Source organism: Vanacampus margaritifer, chromosome 17, assembly GCF_051991255.1.
Source record: "Vanacampus margaritifer isolate UIUO_Vmar chromosome 17, RoL_Vmar_1.0, whole genome shotgun sequence".
Taxonomy (NCBI): domain Eukaryota; kingdom Metazoa; phylum Chordata; class Actinopteri; order Syngnathiformes; family Syngnathidae; genus Vanacampus; species Vanacampus margaritifer.
Window position 1 is genome coordinate 19,331,899 of NC_135448.1, and position 25,139 is coordinate 19,357,037.

At 41.9% G+C, this 25,139-nt stretch overlaps 1 protein-coding gene across 4 annotated transcripts in view; it reads right to left on the minus strand.

The window, feature by feature from the left end:
* elmo1 (engulfment and cell motility 1 (ced-12 homolog, C. elegans)) overlaps nucleotides 1-25,139 on the minus strand; it is a 42,487-nt gene that overhangs the window by 15,722 nt on the left and 1,626 nt on the right. For all 4 annotated transcript variants that reach the window (XM_077549140.1, XM_077549138.1, XM_077549139.1 and 1 more), the window contains exons 2-6: nucleotides 3,953-4,087; nucleotides 2,609-2,649; nucleotides 2,449-2,521; nucleotides 2,325-2,375; nucleotides 2,031-2,200 (exon numbers count right to left, since the gene is read on the minus strand). In XM_077549140.1, the coding sequence (XP_077405266.1) occupies nucleotides 2,031-2,200; nucleotides 2,325-2,375; nucleotides 2,449-2,521; nucleotides 2,609-2,649; nucleotides 3,953-4,030 (413 nt within the window). In that variant the 5' untranslated portion in view covers nucleotides 4,031-4,087. The remainder of the gene's footprint in view (nucleotides 1-2,030; nucleotides 2,201-2,324; nucleotides 2,376-2,448; nucleotides 2,522-2,608; nucleotides 2,650-3,952; nucleotides 4,088-25,139) is intronic.

Genomic DNA, 25,139 nt, shown 5'->3' on the forward strand with positions numbered 1-25,139 from the left:
AAAAAGAATTAAAAGTAAAACAAAAATGAGTTTAGGAAATAAAATGGAAAAAGAGTAACTAAAAGCTAGTGATTGTAGAATACTCCATTTTGAATCGCTACTGCCACCTGCTGACAAAAAATGAAACTGCACATACACTTCTTCATATAGGCAATGAGCACATGGCGTAGAGTGCGGGAAATTCGAACCCGAATTCATCTTGAAAACTATCGGCTTGCAGGAGGACCCATTGTCAACAGTTGAGGTGTTAATCTACTAATTAGAAGACATTTCTGTCATAAATGGTCAAATAAAAAGGCTACTGTAAGGATATTTTTGAGAAGAAAAAAAATCCATATTGCAGCTTTAAAGTAAAAATAAGCTAAATAAAATAAAAACACATTGAAAATAAGTCAGTAAAAAAGTAACCACATAAGTACATAAAAAATAAATGAAATAAATAAAAATAAAATAGAAAAAGGTCAGATAGAATAGGGAAAAAAATTGTTAATACAAATATAACATAATACAATGTAATAAGTGAATGAAGAAATAAAACAAGTAAAAAAATTGATAACTAAATGTGATAAAAAAACATACATAAAGTAATAAAAACAAGCACAAAATAAATTATGTAAACAAAACAAATTTCTTGCAACTATAAATGTGCCAATTCTAAAGTCCCTTCTGAAGTATTTTAAAAAAAGTTGCTATATTTTTGTGACATTAGAATAATAATTAAAAACAACCTTTAGATTTCTACAATTACAAAATGATGCTTTTAACAATCTGCTGACTAATAACAAACAATAAACAACAATCAGCTGCTTGCTTGTGCCAGTAGAGGGCGCCCTCTGCCTTTCACTTGTGCAATGCACTGCACACGCACACGCGCGCACGCACGCACGCACAAGATATCATTAGCATAAAAGGCGATTTAATGAGGCGTCAACATGAGCGCTTCTGCGAAGGCTGCCGGCAAACGGCTTTGTTTGAACGCGCAAACCTTGATTTGCCACACAACTTGGCAAAGCACACTGCCCAGTGTGTTTGCACCTGTGTGTGTGCGTGCGTGCACGTGTTCACGTGAAACTGCACACACACACACACACGCACGCACACACACACAAACTCCCCATCGCGGATGAAAAAGTCCAGCTCAGCAAAAACTGCCGTGACTTTTATTAACCTTCAGTTTAGACGGCCACTGAGGAGGGCAAAAGTATTGGGACACAACAAACGCGCATTTAAGCATTTTCAGTTCGCATCAATATTGAAGGGACGGACGGATATTTAGACCAAAAACTGCAAAAAAAAACACGCAGACAGACAGAACGTCTTTGTGTATACACAAGCCTAGCATAATTCCAAGAATAACGAAAATGTGATGATTCAAAATCTGAATTTTGCGAGGAATGTTTTCATTTTCGAGAACAAAATAACACTATATCGTAATACTGTTCAAATTTGACATACAATAAACACTGAGACGCTAAATTAACAAAAATTGAAGTCACATTTACAATATGCTCTTTTTTTTTTTTTACGATCCTCCCCAAATAAAATCCTAATTTACAAGAACAAATCATCTTATTCTGAGAATTATGTCATTAAAAAACAATGTTACTTTAAAGAAAGAAAGAATTGTACAGGTGTAGACAAAATATAAAACCATTTTCTGAGTCCAAATTGTTCTTATTCGAGAAAAATTGTCCGAATTTTATAGACAAAGAAAGTATATGAATATGAAAGAAAAATAGATTTTCAAGGATAGATTAGCATCCGAGCTAATGCCGAGCCTCATGTGAAGGCGTTTTGCTTCATTTCGTTATTAATGAACATGGCTTCATGATTGTGTCCGTGTTTAAAGCATGCCGTTGTTCTTCTATGTTCCTTTCGGTTGTAAGCGATTTGCCGCCATCTTGTGGCATCTACATACAATTACAATTAGCAGATTTTTTGCTGTCGCTGCTGTCCCAAGACTCGTGCCCTCGTCCCGAAGGGCATTTTGCGCTCAATCCCCAGCGATGGAGGCGGGCGAGGCGACTTACTCGGTGCCGCTCTCCACCATCTGCGTGAGCAGCGAGATGCCGTCCATGTTGATGAAGTCCAACGCGAAGGTGACGTCCCGCGACGCGCTGGCCAGGTCCTTCAGGGCCTCCAGCTTGGCGTCCATGCTGGACGACTGGATGCGCTCGTGCAGCTGCAGCGCCGTTTGGTACTGACAAAAGACGCGCGGCTCACTTTTACAGCTGCACAATCTAATCTGTGGCGTCCAACAACACTGTAGCTCTGCTTGGCTTTTTGCTTAGGACAGGATAATGGAGAAATGCAGCGCCACTTACAGGAGAGGTGGTCAAGCGCAGGATGGAGCCGTTCTTGATGTCGTTGCGATTCTGACAAAAAAAAAAAAAACATTTTTTTTTTTAGATAACATTGAAGTTTTTTTTTTTTCGATTATATTCCTACCTTTTCTGTGATGTAGAAATTGGTGGAGTCGGCGATCTGCAGCGCAAAATTTTCATGATTGCCAAGAGACCAACTGCAACAAAAACATTTCATTCATTTATGTGGACGCTTTTGACCGTGACCCAAATTAGTTCAGAAAGGCGACTTTTTGTCGACTGACCCTTCGCACACTTCCTTGATGATGGCGGAGAGCGGCTTTTTCTGCGAGAAGAAAGAGAACAAAAGATGGTTAGTCGAGAGTTTGACGTCTCGAAAGAAACTTTTGGAGCCTGCGCGGTGCTCGAATCATCGCACTTGTGTAAAGAAGCAACCGCTGCCTCGTGCTCAAATACACATCTGATATAAAACAAGACAATTGAAGATCATTTCAAATAATTAAACAGTGACAATGTTAAAAACGACCTTCAATTGAACTGCAATATGTATGCAAGCGCATGCTTATGAATTACAGTTAAGAGGCGAGCGGCAGCACATTTTTTAACCAAACAGACAGAATTTTGGTAGCTCCACATTACATATTCGGGGCAAACAATTTTGTAAAACTATAAATACAATAACAAAACAAACAAAAAACAACAACAAAACAACTGGAATTTCATAGTTCCGAAAAATTGCTTGATTTTTTTTAAATAGAAAAAGAAATGACCAAATAAATTTTTATTTTTCCAATGATTTTTTAAACATACACATTTTTTTCCAAAAAGTTAATAAAAAAATTTTAAATACATTTTTCAAAATAATTTTTTCCAATTGAATTTTACATGATAAAAAATAAATCTCCAGAACTGAATTTAATATATATATTTTTAAATTAATTAAAAAAAACCCCCCTTTTTTTTTTAAATAATTGAACTTAAAAACAAAAATATTTTTTTCTCAAAATTGAATTACAAAAATAATCTAAATTGAATTTCAAACCCTCCCAAAAATTATTTAAATTGTTTTTACCTCAATATTGCAATTATGCGAACACACACACACACACACTTTATCCCACCCACATGCCATGTGGGTGTTTCGACACCCACACTTTTCCCAGGGGAAAGGGTTCGATACCCTCATTTATACGCATATGCATACACAAACACAGTCAGACACAATGGTTTGGTTGAAGAGGGCGCTCGCATGGCATGACTCACGCCGCCATATGCCGCCAGGGGCCCTTTGTGTGCAGATGAGGAGGGGTGAGGAAGGTGGACCTGAGGTGCGTGCGTGCGTGCGTTGACATCGACAAGAGGCGACAAAGGAGGAAGAGCACGCCGCAACGCAGCCGCAACGCATCCGCATCGCATCCGCATCGCATCCGCATCGCAACGCCTCGGAGGCAGGAGGACGCCAACATCTGCGGAGGTTGGCGCGCCGAGGCCTAGCGCGGCACCCGTTGCCGTGGTGACGCCAAACTTTTACTAACGGTGGCGCATGCGTGACTCATGCACACACGAAAACGTAACAGGCCACATAACGGCATCTTCCAGTCAGCTGTGCGTGCGTGTGCGTGTGTTACCTGGTCAATCTCCATGAGCCTGGGGAAGGCCCCCGGCCACTCGATGGCCACCTTGACGGTGTCGGCGGGCGGCGGCATGGCGGCCTGGGAGCTCTCGCGCCTCTTTGGCTAAAGCTACGGGACGATCATCCGCACCTGCAAAGACAACAAACGCACCCAAGTCACTTCCGACGCACGCACTCACGAGCGCAAGGTTCAGTCAAATGCACTGAAAGAAAAACTAATTACAACATGAGTAGACAAACAAAAAAAAAAAAAAAACACCTCATGACGATCGTTGTGATCTTCATGATGATTGTCGCAATTATCATGAAGATCCTCATCATGATGATGATGATGATGATGATGATGAAGATGATCATCATGTCATTATCGTGACCGTTATCATCACTGCAATCGTCTTCATCGTCACGAGATCGCCATCATGGTGTTCATCATCGTCATCACCAATGACGATGGCTGTGATCTTCGTCACCATCATCTTCGTCAAACACTCATTTCAAACCCGAACCCTGACTTGAAACCCGAATGCTAAATGCTAAGCCACGCAACATGAACCGTGTCTTTTGCCACTTTGGATCCCGAACGCAAAACCCTGCCCGTGACTCGCAACCCTTGTCTCGCAACTCCTGCTTGGAACCCGCGTGCGTGATCTTCCAACCCGAGCGGCGCGGCGTTAACAGTGAGTCAGCCCATAATAATCCACAGCAGCTTTTCTTCCCGCGAGCAGTCGCCATGGCAGCGGCCGCATCAATAGCGAGCATGCATCTTTCTTTCCGAGGCCTGACGCTTTGTCCCCCCCCCCCAAATTAAGTGACTCACTCTCTGCCCCCCCCCCCCCCCCCCCACACACACATTCACCATTCACATTTGCATTCATTGACCAACACCAGGCAACTGGATGCCCTACCCCACGGAAAAAAAGAATGATGGCGTGACCTGGGTGACCAATCCATTCACTTCCCTGTTGAGTGTGTCGACTTGAGGATATGAAGCAACTTCCTTCCTTCTATTCATTCGTCCTCTTTTCCTCAAGCTGCAACAAGCATTTGCCTTCAAACCCTAACTTCAGACCCTACTTTGAAACCAAATGGGAGGCTTCAAGCCCTATTCAAAACCCGAATCCAGACTTGACCCTGATTTGAAACCTTGTCTTAAAATCCTAATCTCCGTTTGAAAACCTGACTCAGGCTTTATAACTCGAGCCCCAACTTTTCAATTTCAAACAAATAACCCTGGCTGGCTAAAACTCAATGTGGAAATGTCCCATCGAGACAAAGAACTCACAATGCCAATGCTAATAATGCTAATGCTAAGTGAATCAGATAGCCAAGGGTGCAAATCCTGGGAGGGGTGACTTGAGAGCTGTCATGTGATCCCGCTGAGGGGTCACCACAACAAAGTGTGCCGGTCTCAGGTTGCCGGCGCAGGCCCGCCGCACGTTCAAATCCAAACGGAAAGTGGAGACGAGCCGCCGTTGGTCAAGCACGACCTTTCACCTCCCGACTGCAACGCTTGCAATTTGAGGTGCGCTCCAATCGAAATCATTGTTGGCGGGGTTATTAAACTGACACAGAGAATTAAAGAGCCCCATCAAAACAAAACAAAAACTTAAAAAATCTAATTAAATTAAATACAAAAAAAAGCTGCTGTTCAATTTTGTTTACGTTTCCTTCTAATACTTAGTACAAAAATATGACTTCTCTTGTTTTTCTCATGAAATTTTAATTATTTACTCAAAAAACTGACGAATAGCGTAAAAATGTCAACATGCTAAAATTTTTTAGCATTTTTTTGTTTCCTTGTAAAACTATGGTCTTGTAAAATTGACGTTAATCTAGCAAAAAATGATGCCTTTTTCATGAAATGTTACCTTTTTTTTGCATAAAATTTAGATGATTAAAATTGGATTTTTTTTTCCAAATCTTCTCCTTCTTTATAATTAAATAAATATTTTTGGGGGGTAATTATATAATTATAATTTTAGATAAGAATATTTTTTCCTTACACAACTAAGAATTTTCATGTTGCATCATAAAAATGCACTTTTTTGTCAGGTAGAATATAAATAAAAATATTTTTGGGCAAATAAACATGTCTTTTTTTTCTTGTTGGGTAAAAAAATTATTCATTTGGTAAAAATTAAAACATTTCTCATAACTACGACTTTATTCTCCTAAAAAAAGTTATTATATAATATTGTAAAGTCAAAAAATAGCCCAGAATAATAAATTTTTGGGATAAATTTAGCCTATTTCTTTGGAAATGTAAAATTCTTTCTCAAAATTTTCTTCTGCCATTTACCAAAAATCTAATTCCCAATTTTTTCCATCTAAGATCAGCAATATTTGGCTAAAAACGTCGATTTTTATGTTTGAAAAAAATCACATTCAATTAAAACAAAACGTTCATAAACTTAATGAGTGTTAAATGGATGTTTGACACTTTGACGGCTGCCGTCGACAAAGTCTGGACGGCATTTTGGTTGTCGCTTGACATGAACTCGACCGACGATCGGTTTGTGGAGGCCGCCTCAAACCACAATCCAACATCAAAGACACTTCACAAAAAACGAATCAATAAAATACATTCAGATGTTTTTATCTCATTAAAAGACCACAACTAAAGGCAAGACTAACTTTAGCACGGGCAGCATTAAAAAAAGAAAAGAAAAGAAAAGCAAGGAAGGCCTGCCCGCCCCTCCTGCCCGCTCCGCTCTTCATGTGCAACTTTGAAAAGCCGCGGCAGACAAAAGACATTTTGGCCACAAGATGATCACGTTACCCGACGACCCCTCCTCCAGCACGGGCGTGTCACGCATCAAAACACGCAAAAGTACACATGAGAAGCTTTCCAAACGGAGAAGATAAAAAAAAAAAAAAAAACTTGTCCCGTCCGTCAGCCCCAGGAAAAGGAGCGGGACAAAAGGCTGAGGCGTGAAAAGGAAACAAGACAAAAGGCAACGAAAGAAAGATTGTCGAGCGGACGAACGAGAGCTGCCGGGAAACAATGCACCCCGAAACACAAAAAGGAAAAACAACAAGAAAACAATCAAGTTTGATCATCAAAGCGGCGTGACGACGCTCGCTCACATTGGCGTGCTGAAAACCGTTCATGACGGCGCGTCAATCTTCATCACAGGCGTGTGCTCGTGCGGGAAAAGAAAAGTTTCTGGTCAAATCTACAACTTCTCAGACTTTTTTATTTTCTACTTTAAAAAAATTCACATTCTGCATATCATTTTTATTCATTTATTGAACCACAAAAACATGGCGCGACTGTCACGTAAGAAAGAGGATGATGCAAATAAAACAATGCTACATGTGAATGACTCGATATAACACGAGGGATTCAAAGGAAAGCGAAACCTTTTCAGTTACAGTTTGTCAAGGGAAATGCAACACAGGTGTGAAGCACTTGTCAGAATAGTAACAACAGATGCATCAGGGGTGCTCAAGTTGGGTCCACACGAGCCCCCATCCAGCCCGTTTTCTCCACTATATACACCCGATTGACGATCACGAAGGTGATCAGGCTTCTGCAACGCTTGCCGATGCGCTGATCATGAGATTCAGCTGTGCCGCAGGAGGGAAAACATGGAAAACAGGCTGGATCGGGGCTCTCCGGGACCCAACTTGAGCACCCCTGCTATGCATGTCGTGTGATTTTGTCACGGTGCATTCGAAGGAGCGCCGTGTCACAAGGGCCTCGCTGCAATGCTGCAAGCAGGATTTCCTGTCAAGAAAACGCGCACACACACAAACAGGGGAAGCTTGCGAGAGCCTCCAAACCGCAAACATGCTAGCAAATGTAGCCGGCGAGCGAGCGTTCCAGCCGGCCGACGGGAGCAATAGTCGCAAGGGGACGTGAGAAGATTTACAAGACTCGGACAGCCCAGACTTAACCGCAAAGAAACTTTCCGCTCGTGACTCGGCCCCGCCCCGACAGCGCCTTTCCGCAGCACTCTGCGCGGCGAGCACGCGTGACGTCGCGGCGCCGCCGCCATTGCACTCGCCTCGCTCGTCGCCTGCTCTCGTCCGACATGACAGCAGCGCAACGCCATGAAGTCACTTGGCCACAAAAACGACAACGCTTGTCAAATTAGGATTTTTTTTTTCTTCATTAAAATGTGAATTTAGAAAATGACATAAAATAAAAATGATGACTTTCTCATGGAATATTTTCTTTTAAAATGAAGAATTTATGATTATTATCATAAAATGGCAAATTTGGGGGGTAAAATTAGGATTTGTTTTTTTTAGATTGTGACTTTCAGGACTTTTCTGGTAAAATTGTGTTGTTTTTTTCACTTGTAAAATTCAATTTTTTTTTTTGCAAATTTCTCATAAATTGTGATCTTGTAAAATTACCAGTAAGATTAGTTTTCTTTTAAAAGTTGTTGACTTAAATTACAAGATAAAATTCTATTTTCCCTCTCTCCTTAAGTTATTTAAAAATGTATATATTTTAACAATTCATGCAAAATTATGCTATAAATTCAGATTTTTTTTCTTGTAAAATTTGGACTATGAAATTTTTCTCATTCATGTGGCCTGTAAAAATGTATAATGTTTTACTGTAAAATGAAGACCTAAAATCTTGCCTTTTTCTTGTCAAAATTAGACGGCAGGTGGACTCACCTCACTTGCCTCATGCTCGTTTGTTTCCAACCTGCTACCGCTATCATCCGGGGAAAAAAAGAGAAAAAAAAAAAATCAACTTTGATGCGTGTGAATCTTTTGGCGTGGACATGCTAGCAAAATGCGAGCATTAGCGGCGGCGGCCGCAGAGGAGCATGAGGGGGAAGTAGGCGTTTGTTGAGAAAAGAGGAAAAGAGTCAGCGCGGGCGAGCGCGAGAACCGAGAGGAAGCGTGACGTCGTTCCAAAAAATGTCAATTAATGACTCATTCATTGAGCTCATTGAGCAAATATGTTGGCTGCAGTGGAGGAACTGAGGACTCTTTCAGCACAAACGTTATCATGACATGGACTTGCAAAAAAAAAAAGGAAAAAAAAAGTGTCGGCTGCCCCAACATCAGACTCGACCGGCTTCACTTCTCTGTCAAAGCTTCAGTGGTTACAAACGGCATTGAAGGCATTCGTTAATTGTATCATTTTGACATTTCAGTCCTGGGACCGGTCCTGGGGCAGTGGGCTGCCTGGAAACAGCGCCCCCCGAGCTAAGCTAAACTGGCCCTGCCTACTCATGCTGGTACGGCGTCTCATAGAATGCAGACTTTTCCTACTGAATTTCCTAAACTTCTTTCAAAACAACATACTTGGAATATTAAGATTTTACTTCTTGTAAAAAATTTTGCTTTTTGTGCAATACTGACACAAAAATGTCGCTTTTAAAAGTTTTCTTTTAAAAAGTACATGTTTTCTAATGATACTTGTAAAATTGACTTTTCATAAAATAAATAAATAAAAAAATAAAAATAAAAAATTTCAAAGCATGACTATTCTCTATTCACTTTTTGCCTCCCAAAAGGATTGACTTAAAGCAACACTAAAGAACTTTCAGTTGACGTTGATTATGGCGCCACCATATGGACAAAGTCGGTAATGTTATGCCTGCCATTTTTTTGCATCAAATCCTGAGTAACTGCCAAATTTCAGAATGTCATTTAAGTGGTCGTTAGTGAGCCACCAGTGGACAAAATTAGCAACAGCTACTTTAGATCGAAAACCTGCAGTTTGTGTTCTGTCCTCACCGGCCAGATTGGACATCCGATGGGCCAGTTCTGGCCCCTGAGCCATATGTTTGACACCCCTGATTTACAAACTTGATCTTAGCCTTCCAAATTGCAAAACTGAATGTTTTTTTTCTTGTACAGTTATGAACATTTTATATGTATGGGTATGACATCTCATAATTTGCCTTTATATTTTATTCAATGAATATTTTTTGTTGATTAAATGATGGCTACTCTCCTACATTTTTTTTTACTGGAATAAAAAAAAACAGCGTGAACATTGACAGCCAACCAAAAAGGCTCATTTGCGAGATGCTATTCGACTCGCAGGGAACGTAGAATTTTCCCAGAGCGCCTCGAGGGAACATTTATTATTCAACGACGCCATCCACAAAGACGAATAATCCACTTTACTTGTGAATCCTCAAAGGCGCCGATGATGATCCCGCCATGAAAATGCAGCCATTTGCAAAAAGCACAATGTCCTCCATCAGCTCCTTTCATAAAAAACTGCACGTGACGGTGAAGCCACGCGGCGCAGGATGCGACCCAAAGCCAGAGCAGGAAGCCCGACTTGGATTAACGCGTGCGTTTTATCGCATCACTGGCGTCCTTGCGCCCGATCCATCGGGCCTGCCAAGCGTCAATCCACATGGACGCCAACGCCCCAACAACATCATGCGGTTCTGCTTCGTACGTCGACAGCGGATAACATCAATAATGATCATGTGCGGTTACAGTGCAAGGTCTCCATCCAGCAATAAAATCGAATCATTCAGTGGTCTGGTGGTTCTCGCGTTGAAAAATGAGTGGGAAGTTAGACTGAAAAACAAAATGAGTGCTAAATTCAGAACACAAAGCAAACCCAATAAACACTTTTTTTTTATCTCGGAAAATTGTTGACTAATTTTGTAAGATTTATGACTGTCGGAAAATGTCTTATTTTTATTTGACTGCTTCATAAAAATGACAAATTAATTCACTTAAGTCACTTTTAGTTCCAAAAATTCCCAAATTCAGTCATCTTCCAAAAATGATCTCATTTTTATAATATTGCAAATAATCTTATTAAAAATTCAGATAAAATTCTTCTCACATTCCGACTTTTGTCTCGGAAATTTCCGACTTCATTCTTAAAAGATTAGACTGCAACTTCTAAAAATAACAACTATGCTTAATTATTACTCCCCCCACTTGAATATATTACTTTTATGGCAAACGTCTACTAAATTCTAAGGGAGCCTTAAAAGATATTTGGAGTACACACAATATGTCCAGCTTGTACATTAATTATAAACTACTTCATTTAAAATACAAAAACAATGTCACTGCATTGTGCGTGCCTTTCATGTTGTACACAACTTTGCCACTTGGGGCAGTGTGGTGCCTCACATTCGTTTTCCATCGTGTATTAGTTTTGAGCTGACTGTTCGGAAACTAAATAAAATGAAGTGTGGTTTGTATTTGAGCATGGGCCATGTGTAATTATCCTAATTTGTGTCGATTTAGCGTTACAGTTAACCTCAACTGTATTGTAAAACCAAACCAGCAACCAGAATTGTGTTTGCGATCTGCCAACGTGTAGCCAGTGTGCTCAATGGATGGCACAAATAGTCACTTTCGCCCCTCAAGTGCGTCATTTTTTGGGGTGCAAATTTCTACAAAAAACAACAAGGCTGCTCTTGGTATATTCCTAATGAATATGCGGACAAATGTAACGCAGGTATGTGACAATATGGCTTCAAACTCCTTCAGCATTTCAGGAGTGTTACATAAGGTGACCATGACATGTTTTTGTTTTGCCTCCTGTTCACATTTAAAAAAAAAAACATGGCGCCCTGCCACCTTTACGCGAGCGCGTATCAGTCGGCATCAAGGTCAGCGGTGCAAAAACAGAGGGAAACAACGTAGCAATTAGTTGTTTACGCCGGAAGGCTTTGGGAGCCATCATTGGTGGTGTTAGCCTGGAGGCTACGTAAGCCTGTGATGGTGCGAGCTTCTGCGCCTCAGCTGAGGTCAAAACATACAAACAGTGAGATCCGGAAAAAGACTGTACAACCTCAAAAGTCTTCCTAAAACATGATCACATCAAAACAAATTCTGTGCTGCGTTACGTGACCGCGGCTACATATCGTTAGCCTAAGTCATTTTTAACTTGCTATCAAAATACTATATAAAAAAAATACTAATGTACTTGCTAACAAAGTTTTCGTGTAGATTTTCTGTCATCCAAAGTAATCAACACTAAATCAAGAACTGTCTGATAACAATTAATTGCAGCTAATTGCTTGCTAATGAAGCTAATCGCTTTGTTACGATGCTAAACCAAGCGCTTAATTCAATATTCACACATGCAAAGGCATTACAAAATTCCTCATGTGCAAAATTATCCCATCCACATTCCGAGCTTTACTTAAGAATATGTCGTTCAAATCCTAACCAATCGCTCAGACAATCAAATGACACACATTAATGTCTATTAGCATATTTAGCAGGCTAACCAAATAGCCGACGCGTCGTTGAAATGTACCCTCACGCCTCATCTATCAATCTGGAACACAAACATTAGCCTGCATTACCGCCAGCATGACCTGATTTGATCTTTGAGCAAATCAAAAGAAGTCGATAATTGCGAGTGAGAAGCGAGGAGCGGCCATTAAGCGACGGGTGACGGGGCTGATTACATCCTGCCTGCCTGGGTCGTGACCCCATTAATTACTTTAAGCCTCCTCTGTTAAGGTGCTCCCCTTGGGCCACTATAAATATATGACATAAGAGACGTTGCGGTGGGGGGGCTGTGGGAGTACGAGGAGGGGGACAAAAGAGTCACACACGGCCCTGTAATGCCACTTTGCTCCTCAAGGGGCACCCGTGAGCCAGCGTGGTCTTTTGACAGACTGTCATTTTCAGGTTATTCTTGGTTTCCCTAGTGGAGTCATACGTACTTGTAATACGAGGGTGGTGCTGGGTGCTGTAAAGGAGGTTTGGGGGGGGGGGGGTGTCGATTAAGTCCCGCCCGTGCCGTCTGGCAGGCGACAATGTGTCATCTGGAGCAGCAGAATCAAAGCTTATGAATTATAAATTAAGAGAACGGCCTGTTGCCTGTCTATGAAACACACACATTGAGAAAACGGGAGGGAAAAAAATGCTAATTAATTATTATTTTGCCAATTAGTCATTTTAATATGAAGAATGACAGGCAAAAAGTAATTCTTGTTGCCTGTCTGTTTATGCAACACAGAAAACAGCAACACATTGATTAAACACAATTTTATTCATTTTTTTAATTACTCAGTCAAGTAAATTTACTTACAAAAAAAAAATCATTACCAGGAAAAAATATATATAAACCTATATAAATAATGTGACATTTTGGTAGTGGTGAAGAATCTAATTATGGTTTGCCCAGTGGGGTGCCACACTGTAGCACCCCTGCCATTCTATACACTTCATATAGCTCCCACATCCCCTCAGATTTACCCCCCTGAGCCCCCCTTCCTCCACAACTTCCACTCATCATCAAAACAACAAAGATGGCGGCCAGGCCATTCAAGGGATGCATGCGCCTGCCACCCTGAAAAAGTTTGAATCGTGTGTGTGTGTGTGTGTGTGGGGTCTTGTTTTGGTTACATAGTGGGGCCAACATTTCGGGATTTCACAGAGTTGTGGGGCCCACCCGTCCATGGGGGGCCATTTTGCTGGGCCCCACAAGTTTAGAAATCTTTTTGAGGGTCAAGACTTGGTTTTAGAGTTTAGGTTTGAATTGTGTTATGGTTGAGGTTAGGGTAAGGAATAGGGGTAGGCAATATTGTTTGAAGATTGGGGTTAGGGGGAGGGGCTAGGAAATGCATTATGCCAATGAGATGGCCCCACAAAGATAGTAAAACAAACCTGTGCGTGTGTGTGTGTGTCCAGCCAGGTCACGTGATCAAGGCGGGGATGAATGGTTCTTTTTGGTTGGGTGGAGGAGGAAGTCATGGAAACAGGTCTATAGTTCCATTGTCTGAATGTGTGTGTGTGCGCGCGCGCTGCAGTCTTCATTCACAACAGAAGGACAACAAAAAAGAGGAAACAACACCCCCATCATAAAGCGGCATCCTCTCACACCCCCGCCACCACTGTGAGTGGATGCCGACGACCACGCGAAAGCTAACTTTAGCGCTGAGAAAAATAAGCCAAAACGCTCCGGTGAAAACGAGGCCTTCATTGAAGAGCGGGAAAAAACAAAAAAAAACAAAAAAGGGAAACAGGTCATTATGACTCGCTCTAGTTTCCACATTGTGTAACCATTCAAATCAATGGAAGCCCCTCGCCAACGGAGCATCCTGTCCGCTAGCTTGCTTCGCACTGTGAAAACTATGAATCAAAGTGGATTCATTTTTATCATCAGGTTTGAACGAAGAATTCAGAAGATTTTTTAGTTGACAAAAACAGACTAAGAGCAATGCAGACTGGCACCCCAAATCCCTATTTTCATAATCATATTGATGGCAACAAAAAAGTTCTGGTTGGATTTGAAATGTTCACTTCTAACTACTACGGAAACGTTTTCCTTTTTAGTTAATGAAAAAAATAAAAAATAATATTCAAAAAAGGGATGGGGATGATTTTAAGTATATTTCTTTGGATACTAACCGGAATCAAGACGTTTGTCGCACAGAAGTGACGTCATCCGGCAGCAGCCAATAGAAACGCACCAACAGATGACGTCGCTCTAACCAGAGAATCCCATCCCGAAAAGACGTACGTACTAATTAAGTTGCGTTGGCGGCGGCTGACAGGTGCGATGAGAAGAAGCGTCTCCATCACCACGATGAGGTGGCGTGCATCTCCCAGAATAGAAACGCCCGCCGCCGCCGCCTTTATGCGAGAACAACAGCGGAGCTAAAGGCTACGTTTGGCTCGTTTCATAAACGGAACATTTGCAGGCCCGTGGCGCCACTCGCCCCGCCCGCACCTCGTTAGGCGCCGGCCTTTTGCTGTTGCGCCGGCACGCGTGCAACACATCAAGCGTAATAATAAGAATCAGCATTTTCAATCTCAAATGTTCGGATTTTGCGGTTTTGACTTTTTAGAGATAGAAACATCAGTCGCAGTGTAGCTAGTCGACCTTGAGATGAATTTGGCGACATGAAGTCTAAATTTAGGGTCATAAAAATTCGTAAGTACCATAACGTAAGTATATATAATCTGAAGACAGCTAAAACATACTCTATTAACTATTAATTTGAACATTTCTATATAAATGACGACCAGTGAATTATTAATCGTTGGTTAAAATCAAGCGACATTGTGGAAAATTTTCCTTCATTTTCAGAGCATCATTAGCCGCTTTTAAGCTAAAAAAGATTCATGACTCGAAAGCTTTTCTAGTGTGTGTGTTTTTTGTAAACATCAAGCGCTCAACAGCACATGCTTGTGGCAAGCTGGCATGCGCGCCGCGCTGTTAAATGGGACGTGAACCATCGGTCATCTCGGGTCAGGGGATTTCCAGCGCAAAAGCCGACGGGATAGGTCGCACGCAGATGTGAACTGTGGCGAAGGGTTTTCAACTTCTGGCATCCTTGGAATCGATGGGTAGTAAAACTTAAAGGGCTTCTGTGGCCCGCAGCTTCAACAGCGCTAACGACGCGTGCTATCAATGCGCGTCGTAAATAAATGGAGCGAAGAGCGTTTAGTGCTTGAGAGTGAGGCAGTCAAACAAAAACATTTGACTTGAGGTCAAGCCAATTTGGTCAACTTTTGGAAAACCAGAAGCACAAGGACGAGTCCCATCAAGGCACTGACAAATGCGCTGCATTAGCGTTAGCAAAGTGACGTGACGAAGCTTCTCAACTAAGAGACGGCGTATTGGGGCCACGTCTAATTATTATTATTTTTATATTATATTCCGAGAATTTTTTTTGCAAATTTGCCACAAATGTGCGAGTTTGTAAAGTAGCAAATTTGCTACTTTATAAAGTGGCAGATTTGCGAGAAAAAACCCTCAGAAAATTCCGAGAAATACACGTAGCGTACTACTCAAACGTTTGTGGCAATACTTTTCAGTCGGGTTTTCAAATAAGGAGATAGTAATAATGGCTATCATGTTAAGCATCCGCTCTTTGAAGCGTTGCGTACGCTACGTTGGTCCACGCCCAGAGGATCAAGCATTTAAGTCAATTTGTTAAAATAAATATTTACTTTCCAAAATTATTATTTACACATTCATACATTTTAGTAACTAAGTTGATGTGCTGAATCTGCTGCTCTCAGTCATTCACTTGCATTGACCTAAAGTATGCTAGCCTCTGATTGGTCAGTGTTAGTCAGCTGATCAGGAAGTGTTGTGGCTCGAGCTGCCGTGTATGACGAGTTAAGTTGAAATGAACAATGAGTCTTCCAACGAATCCTTGTAAGTTTCTCTGGGTTTTTTCTCGCAAATCTGCCACTTTATAAAGTTGCCACTTTATTTTTTTATTATTTATTTATTTATTTATTTTTTTTTTTCTTGGAATATTCCCCCCCCCCCCCCCCACCTCTAAAAATGATATATTTATACATGTGTCGCCGTAACAATGACGCAATGCAACGCAACAAAGCTACAAAAAGACAAGTGGGTTATTTTCTCCTGCATAACAATGTGAAAACATGGCTGCATTAGCTTGAGTCCAAAGCAGGAAGGTGCGCCGGAAATGTATGCAGGGGTGTTGAAAGGGGTACGAGCTCACTTGGCGTACGTCTCTCATTGGAACCTTGCTCTTCATTTAGCTAAATTCCGCAGCTCAGGGGATTATTATGCTCACTGAAGCATATAATAACCCAAAGGTCATATCATCATCATCATCATCATCATCATCATCACAACTGCCTCTTTAATAGCAAAGTGTGCCGAGGCTCGGAAACAGGGTGAGGGTGCCGCCAGTCTGTTTTTCGTAAAGAATCCTGCTGCCAAGTGCCAGTCATTGTGGCCAAGCTTTTCTCCGCCGCACCCCCTAACCCCCCGCCCACCCCCGCACCCCCCACCGACTTTGCGCGCTAGCCTATGCTGAGATGCAAAAGAGCAGGGAGGGAACGTTGGGGATTGATTTGTGGCTATTTTTACCCGTCCTACTTGAACCAAAGGGTTCAGACGCACACCAGAAACAAGTCAGCTACAGTAGCTGACCAAAAATTTGACATCAGGCGACGAAAGTGCAGCAAATTGATGAATCAATCAAAGGCCTAAATCTTAATTCGACATCACTGGAAGACAAATGTATGCTTCCATCTACGTGTGGTTCGGGGGTGCGAGGGTAAGGCATTAAGTGAACAATAGCGATAAAAGCCCACGTGAACACCCGAGCACAAGTTTCATCAAAGGTTCCGTTTCCCGGCTGACCGTGATGAACTCGCTTTACTGCACACTCTTGACCAGCGCAGACAATTACTCGTCTTATTAAAAACCATAACTCAGACGAGCGGGCGGGCCCGCAAGCAGCCAAGTCATTAGCAAAAGCGTGTGACCTACTTTATGGCCAGTCATCGAGCTTCGCCGCCGTGCTCCGCCCACACCCAATGACCGAAAACTTCACTTTCTTTCCATTTAGTGTCGAGCATCTCTCTAAAATATGGCGTTGAAATTTGGTAGCAATCGGGAAAAAGAGAAATCTTCAGACGGTCAAGTTGAAGCAAAAATGCCAACTTGCAATGTGTGTCTTTTGGGTCGTGGCTCGCTGAGACTTTTTTTGTGGGTTTGCTCATCACCACCAAATTTCATGTGCTGAGTGAGAGCGGCTTCGGGGGCTGGAAAACAGACTCCAAGATGCTCCCTCAAACCAAAATGGCTGACTTCCTGTGTCTTTTAAGCACTTGCTTCTTGAGACTTTTTTGTGGGTTTGCTCATGATGGACAAAGACACCAAATTTCACGTTACGAAGTGAAACCAGCTTTGTGGGCTGATTTGAATTGTAATTTTTTTTTTTTTTTTACATAGTAACAGGGCTAGCTTATCAAGCCAAAATGGTTCCTTCAAACCAAAATGGCTGACATGCTCTGTCTTTTAGGACATGGCTTCTTTAATTTTTTTGTGGGTCTACTCATGCCAACCAAATTCAGCATAAATCAAACTGGCTTTGGGTGGAGAATTTGTCAAAGCCACTTGGACAGTAAAGGCCGCCGTGTATGTCCGCACTTGCCGTGATTTTGGTCTCCTGAGGAAAAAAGCAACGGCTATGGTGACAGTCGCAAGTGAACGGGAACAAAGGAGTCAGTGTGGCTGACACGGGTACGCACACATCATACACACACATTACACACACTTGCCCGGCCAGCTGTCTGCCCCCCCCCCCCCATGACCCATCTCCTCCCTCAGGGCCCTCCCTTTCCTTTCCACTTCTGCACATCTCCATTGTTTCCAGGAAAGGAGGCACCTGAAGTGTAGCATGCTAATATGCTAACAGCTGCTATGCTAATGTAGCAAAACATCAACCCGAGCACATAACGCGCTAAAGCTGATTGACGAGGAATATATAGCTTGTAAATGGAGCTGGTTATTTTAAATGGTAACTGACCAAACAGTTGCTAGGGTAACATATTCAAAGTGTACAAAAGATGTCGCGGCAAATTGAGAGGGGCTAAAATGCTAACATGCTAACAATTGTCCACACACACACACACTTGGCATCCACGCCCTTTCTGTGGGCCGAGCCACCCGTCAATTAGCCAGAGCCACACATCCCAACTTTAGACTGCTGCCCTATTATTTATTTATTGATCTCTGCCCCCCCCCGGCCGCACGTTTCAACATACGCCCCATGAGGGACGCCGCCAGCGAGCGTGCCAGCTTGGCTTCCACGCCCCGGCACCACGAAAAGTGTGCTGGGCTAAAGAAAAAAAGGGAAAAAAAAAAGGGAAAAAGTGGGTGTGGGCTCGTGCTCAAATGGGGAAGACTATTTACGGAGTGTGGGACTCCGAGGAGTTCCTTTTCGTCTCTTTGTGGGTTAACTGGATGCGCACACACGCGCAAAGACAGAGACACACACACACACACTTTTAGACACTCATAATAAAGGAAGCGATTCCTTAAGGCGTCTTTGGTTGCTGTGTGTGCGATGCCATGCCGATGATGTCATACACCCCAGCGCGCCACGTACCAACTGCACGCGCGGACACGCCCGTGACATCTCCACAAAGGTCAAAGTTGAGCTGGGGCCGACTGAGGTGGGATACGCCCCGTTTCGGTCGCCAGCCAATGGCAGCGCACCGACAGGCAAAAGCGTTTCGGGACAATTTAGGGAGCTCACGACAGCGCCGGTGGGAACGCGGTCGCCGCCCCCCCCCCTCGTCTCCATGCCGACAGGAAGAGCTTGGAGGGACTTTGGGCAAAGCGTACAATTTGTGGCATCTTCAAATTACAATTCTTGTCGTGTGTGCGCTATTTTAAGAACAGTGGCAACTTCAAGACACTTCCCGCAAAGACCACGCCCCCTTATAGGGTAGACACACCCTACTAAATTAATAAATCAACAAACTTAGTTATTTACTGTATTTTGGTTTACATTTTTTCATAAATAAAAAAATATAATTTTTAATTTAAGTTTGTACATGTTGACTTGGTTTATTTTCATTATTAACTTTTTTTTTTACACATTTAAAAACATACTTTTTAGTGTTATTGATTTTTTCAATATTTTATTAAGTTTTTTATTTGTTCCTTTGTAAATAAATGATTATATAAACATTTAGAAAATGGTAAAATAGTGTTTCTACATTCATAAGTATTTTTGGAAAATATTTATGACATTGTTTATTTTAGTTTAAACCATTTTAAACACTTAAAAAAAAATCCACTGAGAATCACATTAAAAAAATCGAAAAAAACAATGTTTATGCTGTTTATTTTTTGCTTCAGAATTGTTACATTAAAAAATTTTAAATGCTGTGTTACTGATTTGGTTGCATTTTCCCAAGAACTGTTATTCTGACGCTGAACAAAATTCAACTAAAAACGCTCCCAAACCTCGCCTTGTATCGGATTATGTGTACCGCACTTAATGAAATGTCTGTGAGGAACCTTCACCCCATTTCACTTCTTTATTTTTATTTTTTGCGGCGATGTGAAACTGCCCCTTGTGCACTTCCTGCGCTTCTGGGATGCAAGCACTAAATTGAGACGTGACTCATATGCAAAAATCCACAACACACGGAGGGAGGCATGCAGCTGCGCATCTTTCCCTGCGGACAGCAAAACAACAACAGAGGCGGGCCCACGGCGACGCTAACGCTACGCTAGCCTGGCGCTCTCACACGCGGGGCTGAACCAGGTGCTGCGCAGATGCACTCGGGCCGCAAATAGAAAACAGGATACGCCGCTTTGTGTACAAAGTGAGGGAACGTCGGGAAAAACACGCCACGGCCGGCCGGCGGCAGACGTGACCAGCATGTGACGTTCCTCCTGATTTCACTTCACTTTTTTTACAAACACCGAGCAGACAACAGTCAACGAAAAAAAACAAGATTTTTGTGAAATGACGTCAGGAAGGCATTACGGTACCTTCGGCCAGAAAACGCTAACATTTGTAGCTCGTGTTATATTTTGTCACTTCATCCAGAACAAAGATTCAAAACATTGTAACATTTGAAAACAACATCGTTAACATTTCTGTGCAAATGGTGCACAACCTTCTGGGTAGAAAAAAAAAATATATACAAATCTTGACATCTAATATCATTTTAAAAAGGGACGCGTCTGCGAAGGTGTCCTTGTGCGCCGTTGATTGATTCCGACAGTGAAAAGGCCGAGGCGCCATTAAGCCGTTCAATCCGAGGCTTCCCCGCTGGCTCGCCGGCGACCTTGACGGATCACCTTCACGCGTGGCCTCCGCTCGGCCTGACGCGCAACGCGTCGGCTTCACGCGCTTTCCACGTAACGCCATCTTTGAGAAAATTCAATCAAATCACTTGGAGCCCGCCGGCCGAACGTCACGCAGACGTTTATTTGGCCGTTAGGTGAAATACTATATCAGGTTTGCATCATTGTTGAAGAGTCCAGATCCAAAAAAGACGCCTTTAACACGTCCTCATGCAGTTATGACACGCACGCCAAGACAACATAATGGAGGAGCAACTCAACGCGTTATTACCGTGACAAGGGCCAGCGGCTAAAAGCAGATCGCGGCGATGACAAATATACACGGCGAAAACATAGAGCAAAAGGATCACGGTGCCACCATTCCAAATGTTTTGCCAAAACAAGCGCGGCAGTGGAATAAGCTAAGAGGAGCGGGAAAACAGAGCCAAAAGCGATGGGAAAATATATCATGAAATAATATATAGGCTCAAATATTCGATGAAAAATCGATTTAAGAAAAAAACAAATAATTTTTAGTAAATGAAAAATACAAATATATTGAGTATTAGTTTAAAAATGCAACAGAACCAAAGCTAATAGACAAAAAATGTTCAATAACATAATTCTTAAAAATTGACAATACAAAAAATAAAAAATATATTAGCAGGAAAACTAAATGAATACTACAAAAAATGGACACAAATGATGCAAAAATTAGACAAAGACTACAAAAATAATTTTAAAAAAATTACAAAAATATTAGCTAAAAATATAAGATATAAAATACAAGATGAAAAATGCACAAATATAAAAATATATCATCTAAAAATACAAAAATATTAGCTGAAAAAAATAACATTCAACAATAATGACATGCTGTCTTTATAATAATAATAATAATAATAATAATATAATAATAATAACTCTTTGACTGCCAAAAACGTTTAATAACGTTTAGTAAAATCCTAAGGAGGACTGCCAAAGACGTTAAAAGACGTTCACTATGTTTTTTTTGGGAAACGGGTGGAGGAAAGAAAGCCTTAGCCAGCTGTGCTGAAAGTATCAAGCAGATCTAGTTAGTATAATGACTTAGTATAAACTAACCATTTTCTATTGTTGATTACTAAAAAACGGAATAAGGTAGAAACTAACTTTTTTTTCTGATGAAAGATGAGAGTCCAATCTTTCATTTGGTAGTATGTGTGTTTCCATAGTCCAAACACAAAATTTTCTGTGGACCTTGAAAGATCAGTCAAAATGCTTAAATCGGCTGGCACCAACAGCATCCCTTTTATGAAAACGCTTGGCAGTCAAAGAGTTAATAATCAATGAAAATATTTTTTAATAATTGGACATACTAAAAAAATAAGTATTTAAAGGAAAATGTGAAACTATAGTATCTGGAGAATGCAAATTGTTAGCCTCATTGGCTAAGTCATGTTTAAAAATGCCAATGTACTAACATTTTCTTATTGTCCGTAAACATTTGATCAGTTTATTGTACAGACTGCGTCTGTCCATGCAGGGACTACAGATGAAAATGAGCTTTGAGCTATTTCTGCTCTGTGCAACACATAAATAAATAAATACAATGAAACGAAAATTTAAAAAAATGACACCAGCAACAAAGCTATTAGACTAATCAAATATCAGGTAATACAAAACTATTACACACAAAAAATATATGAAAAATTACAATTTATAATCAATCAGACAACACAATGGCAAATCAAACAAAATTTGTAAATATTTGAAGGAAAAAAAAAAAAAAGAAGACGACGAAAACCAAGAAATATTCAACAAAAAACAATTGAAAAAAAATGCAGTTTCAATGTTTGTTTGCAGCATAAAATGAGTTTGTGTGGACGTTTTCATGATCTGAGCTGCGTCTGCATTTTGCATAACTTGCTCCACCCCTCCACTGCACTGACTACACGAGTCAAGTAGAGCACTAGAAAGGTATCAGCGGGGTGACGCTGAATACCACAAACAGGCGTGAAGTGGGAGCGACACCATCAACACCCCCCCGTTTCCCCCCCCCCCCTCCTCCAAATTACCCATTTCCAGCACTGCAGAGGCGCAGCTGGAACGCAGCGAGACGTATCACTTTTTGGGGTCATTCCGGGCCCCCGATGACGTCAACGCTGGCTTATCCTGACGAGGGAGTGGTCTTTGGGGGGTCGGTGTGTTTTTGGTTTTTTTGCAAATGTTTTCCCATGGTGCATCGACTCCATTATCGCAGATCATTAGCAAACGCGCGCTTAATGCATTTTGTTCCCTGAAATCCGAGCTCACCAATTTGCATCAGTCGTCATGATGGCCTACCTAGGGCCCCGCCCCCCGGCCACATATAGTCGCTCCATTTTCCGCCACCAGGAGCAATTAAGACGGCCTGCAAATGAACGCAACCTCAAACTGCCAGCTACGTTCAAACCTGTTTTTTTTTTTTTTTTTTTCTCCGCGTGTTGTCAAAAGTTGGGGCTTGAAAGTCACGGGGCGAGATGGAGGACGGCGAGGTGGGAGGGAGGGAAAGCGTTTCATTAAGATGGACAGATAGCAGGCTGGCCTGACATCAAGGGGGAAACAATTTACATACTGTAGCCGGCGCCGGCGCCGCCGCCGGGAAGCCGCGCAGAGCGAGGAAGCCGACACACCGGAGGGATGCGGCTGCTGCTCCGGGGAGGGAGGGGGAGAAAAAGTGAATGACAGTGAGATATTGTGAGAGAGGAAGTTAATGAGAAAAGATAACAAGCTGAGAGGGGAGACGGGCGAAGGGCGGGGAGGCTTTCGGCAGCGTTTGAGCTTCAAGTGTTTTTGAGGAAGCGTGTTGTTTTCAGCATTTGCGATTGCCGTTTGAAAATGTTCAAGTGGCAGGACGGCATCTCAACTCTTCATTTACTCTGACTGCAAGTGGGGATGGTCGATACCACTTCTTTTAAGAGCGATACCAGCACGACGAGTATTCACTCTTGACACCAAGTAACAATGCGAATAGCACTTGTGATACATGAAATGTCAATGAAGTTGCGTGTGAACAAAGAGCCTTCTGTCATTCTGGCACACATGATGATTCACGATATGTCTTGCAAGGAAGAATTTCTTGTTAGCACTAAACTCGTTTGCTCCAAAAAACGTATAAATACATTCTATTTTAAACGTTTCAAGTGTCCCAAAGACGGATTTGATGTGTTTTTTTTTTTTTTTGCTAGAGCATACAGAAAGCTCGATTGCAAAGAACGGTTGAAGCAATGGTAGTTCTTACAAAAACGGCCAGAAGGTAGCAGCAGAGTATAAGAGACCAACCAGGGCCATGTTGTAAAAAAAGATGTGTTCCTGTTTTAAACAGATTTGTGAATAATGATGAAACTTAGCTATATTCTCATCCTAATTGCTGCAAAACGGAAACTGATAGAAATATACATTTTTTCTGATGAAACAAGAGACTCAATATTCTGTGGGCCTTGCAAAATCAGTCAAAATCCAGTACAACAGCCGGGAGCGAAGGGGGTTGCTTCGGTGAAAATGGCTGCCAATGAATGAATTAAAAATGCTTAAAATGTTCAAACGGATCTCAAATTGATTATCATTAAAATGAGTCTGTGAATTTTAGCATCCGATGTTGCGTTTGTTTACATAACAAACAGCTAAAATATATGCTAACAAAATATGCTAGCATTTGAAAATGGCCTTCTAAGGTTTTGATTCTAAAACAGCAGCCACTCTTCAAGCTGATCTTGAAAATGCTACAATGCTACCATTTGAAAACAGGTCTCGAATTGGGACACTTTCCCCCGCCCCCGCTTATTTTTGTAAATCAAGTCGGTAACTGGATTCAGGACATCCAAGTGGCCCGTAGCCAAGACAACAAATCAGATTTGATGTGCTTTGTTACAGTGAAACTGCACCACTGACAAAAAGTCACATAAAAGCAATTCTTCACACTGTCAATAAAAAAGAGAGACTGTTTTTACATTTTCAAACGTGGATAAGATGACAATTTCTTATGTAAACATGACATAATGTTTCCCAGTTTAAAAACAAAAACCTAATTCGGCTTTGGATGAGCAAATGTTCAACTCTTCTCAGTCCAAAACGTTTTTGCGCAAATCAAAAACCACACCACGACATCGATTTTAAACGTGTAAGGGAAACGATCAAAAAGACGGTTTTCCAAAGTGACACTGCCCTCACCTGGCCTGGAATGCACATTACTGCGCTGCTCCAGTTCAGTCATTACCGTTTTTATTAGCTCACTGCGGTGTAACCGTAGCCCAAATGTTTACTTGGGAGGGCCAGCAAATAAAATATTGAACCCCAGCGCAGCTAATGAATCTGCGTGCATCCCTTTTGACGTACGGCTCCCCTGAGCAGAACAGGGGAGTGAGGATGTTTCTTCTGGCTCAAACGGCGGGCTACCGGCTAAATCCACACACGCACACACACGCACTTGGATTTCACCAAAGAGTGCGAAATGGATGTTTCTCGTTCTTTACGGCCAGACGTTGCTCTGCAGGCAAAAGTGGCGTCGCGCTCCGCCGCAGACTCCGTGCAAACATGCGAGCCCCTCGGCTTCAAAGTCGTGAGCTTACATCTCTTGATTTAGCCGGAATGTGACGCCGTTCGAATCCCAAAACCACAATAATCAACAGAGCGTTCAAGGACCACAACAAGACAACTTTGA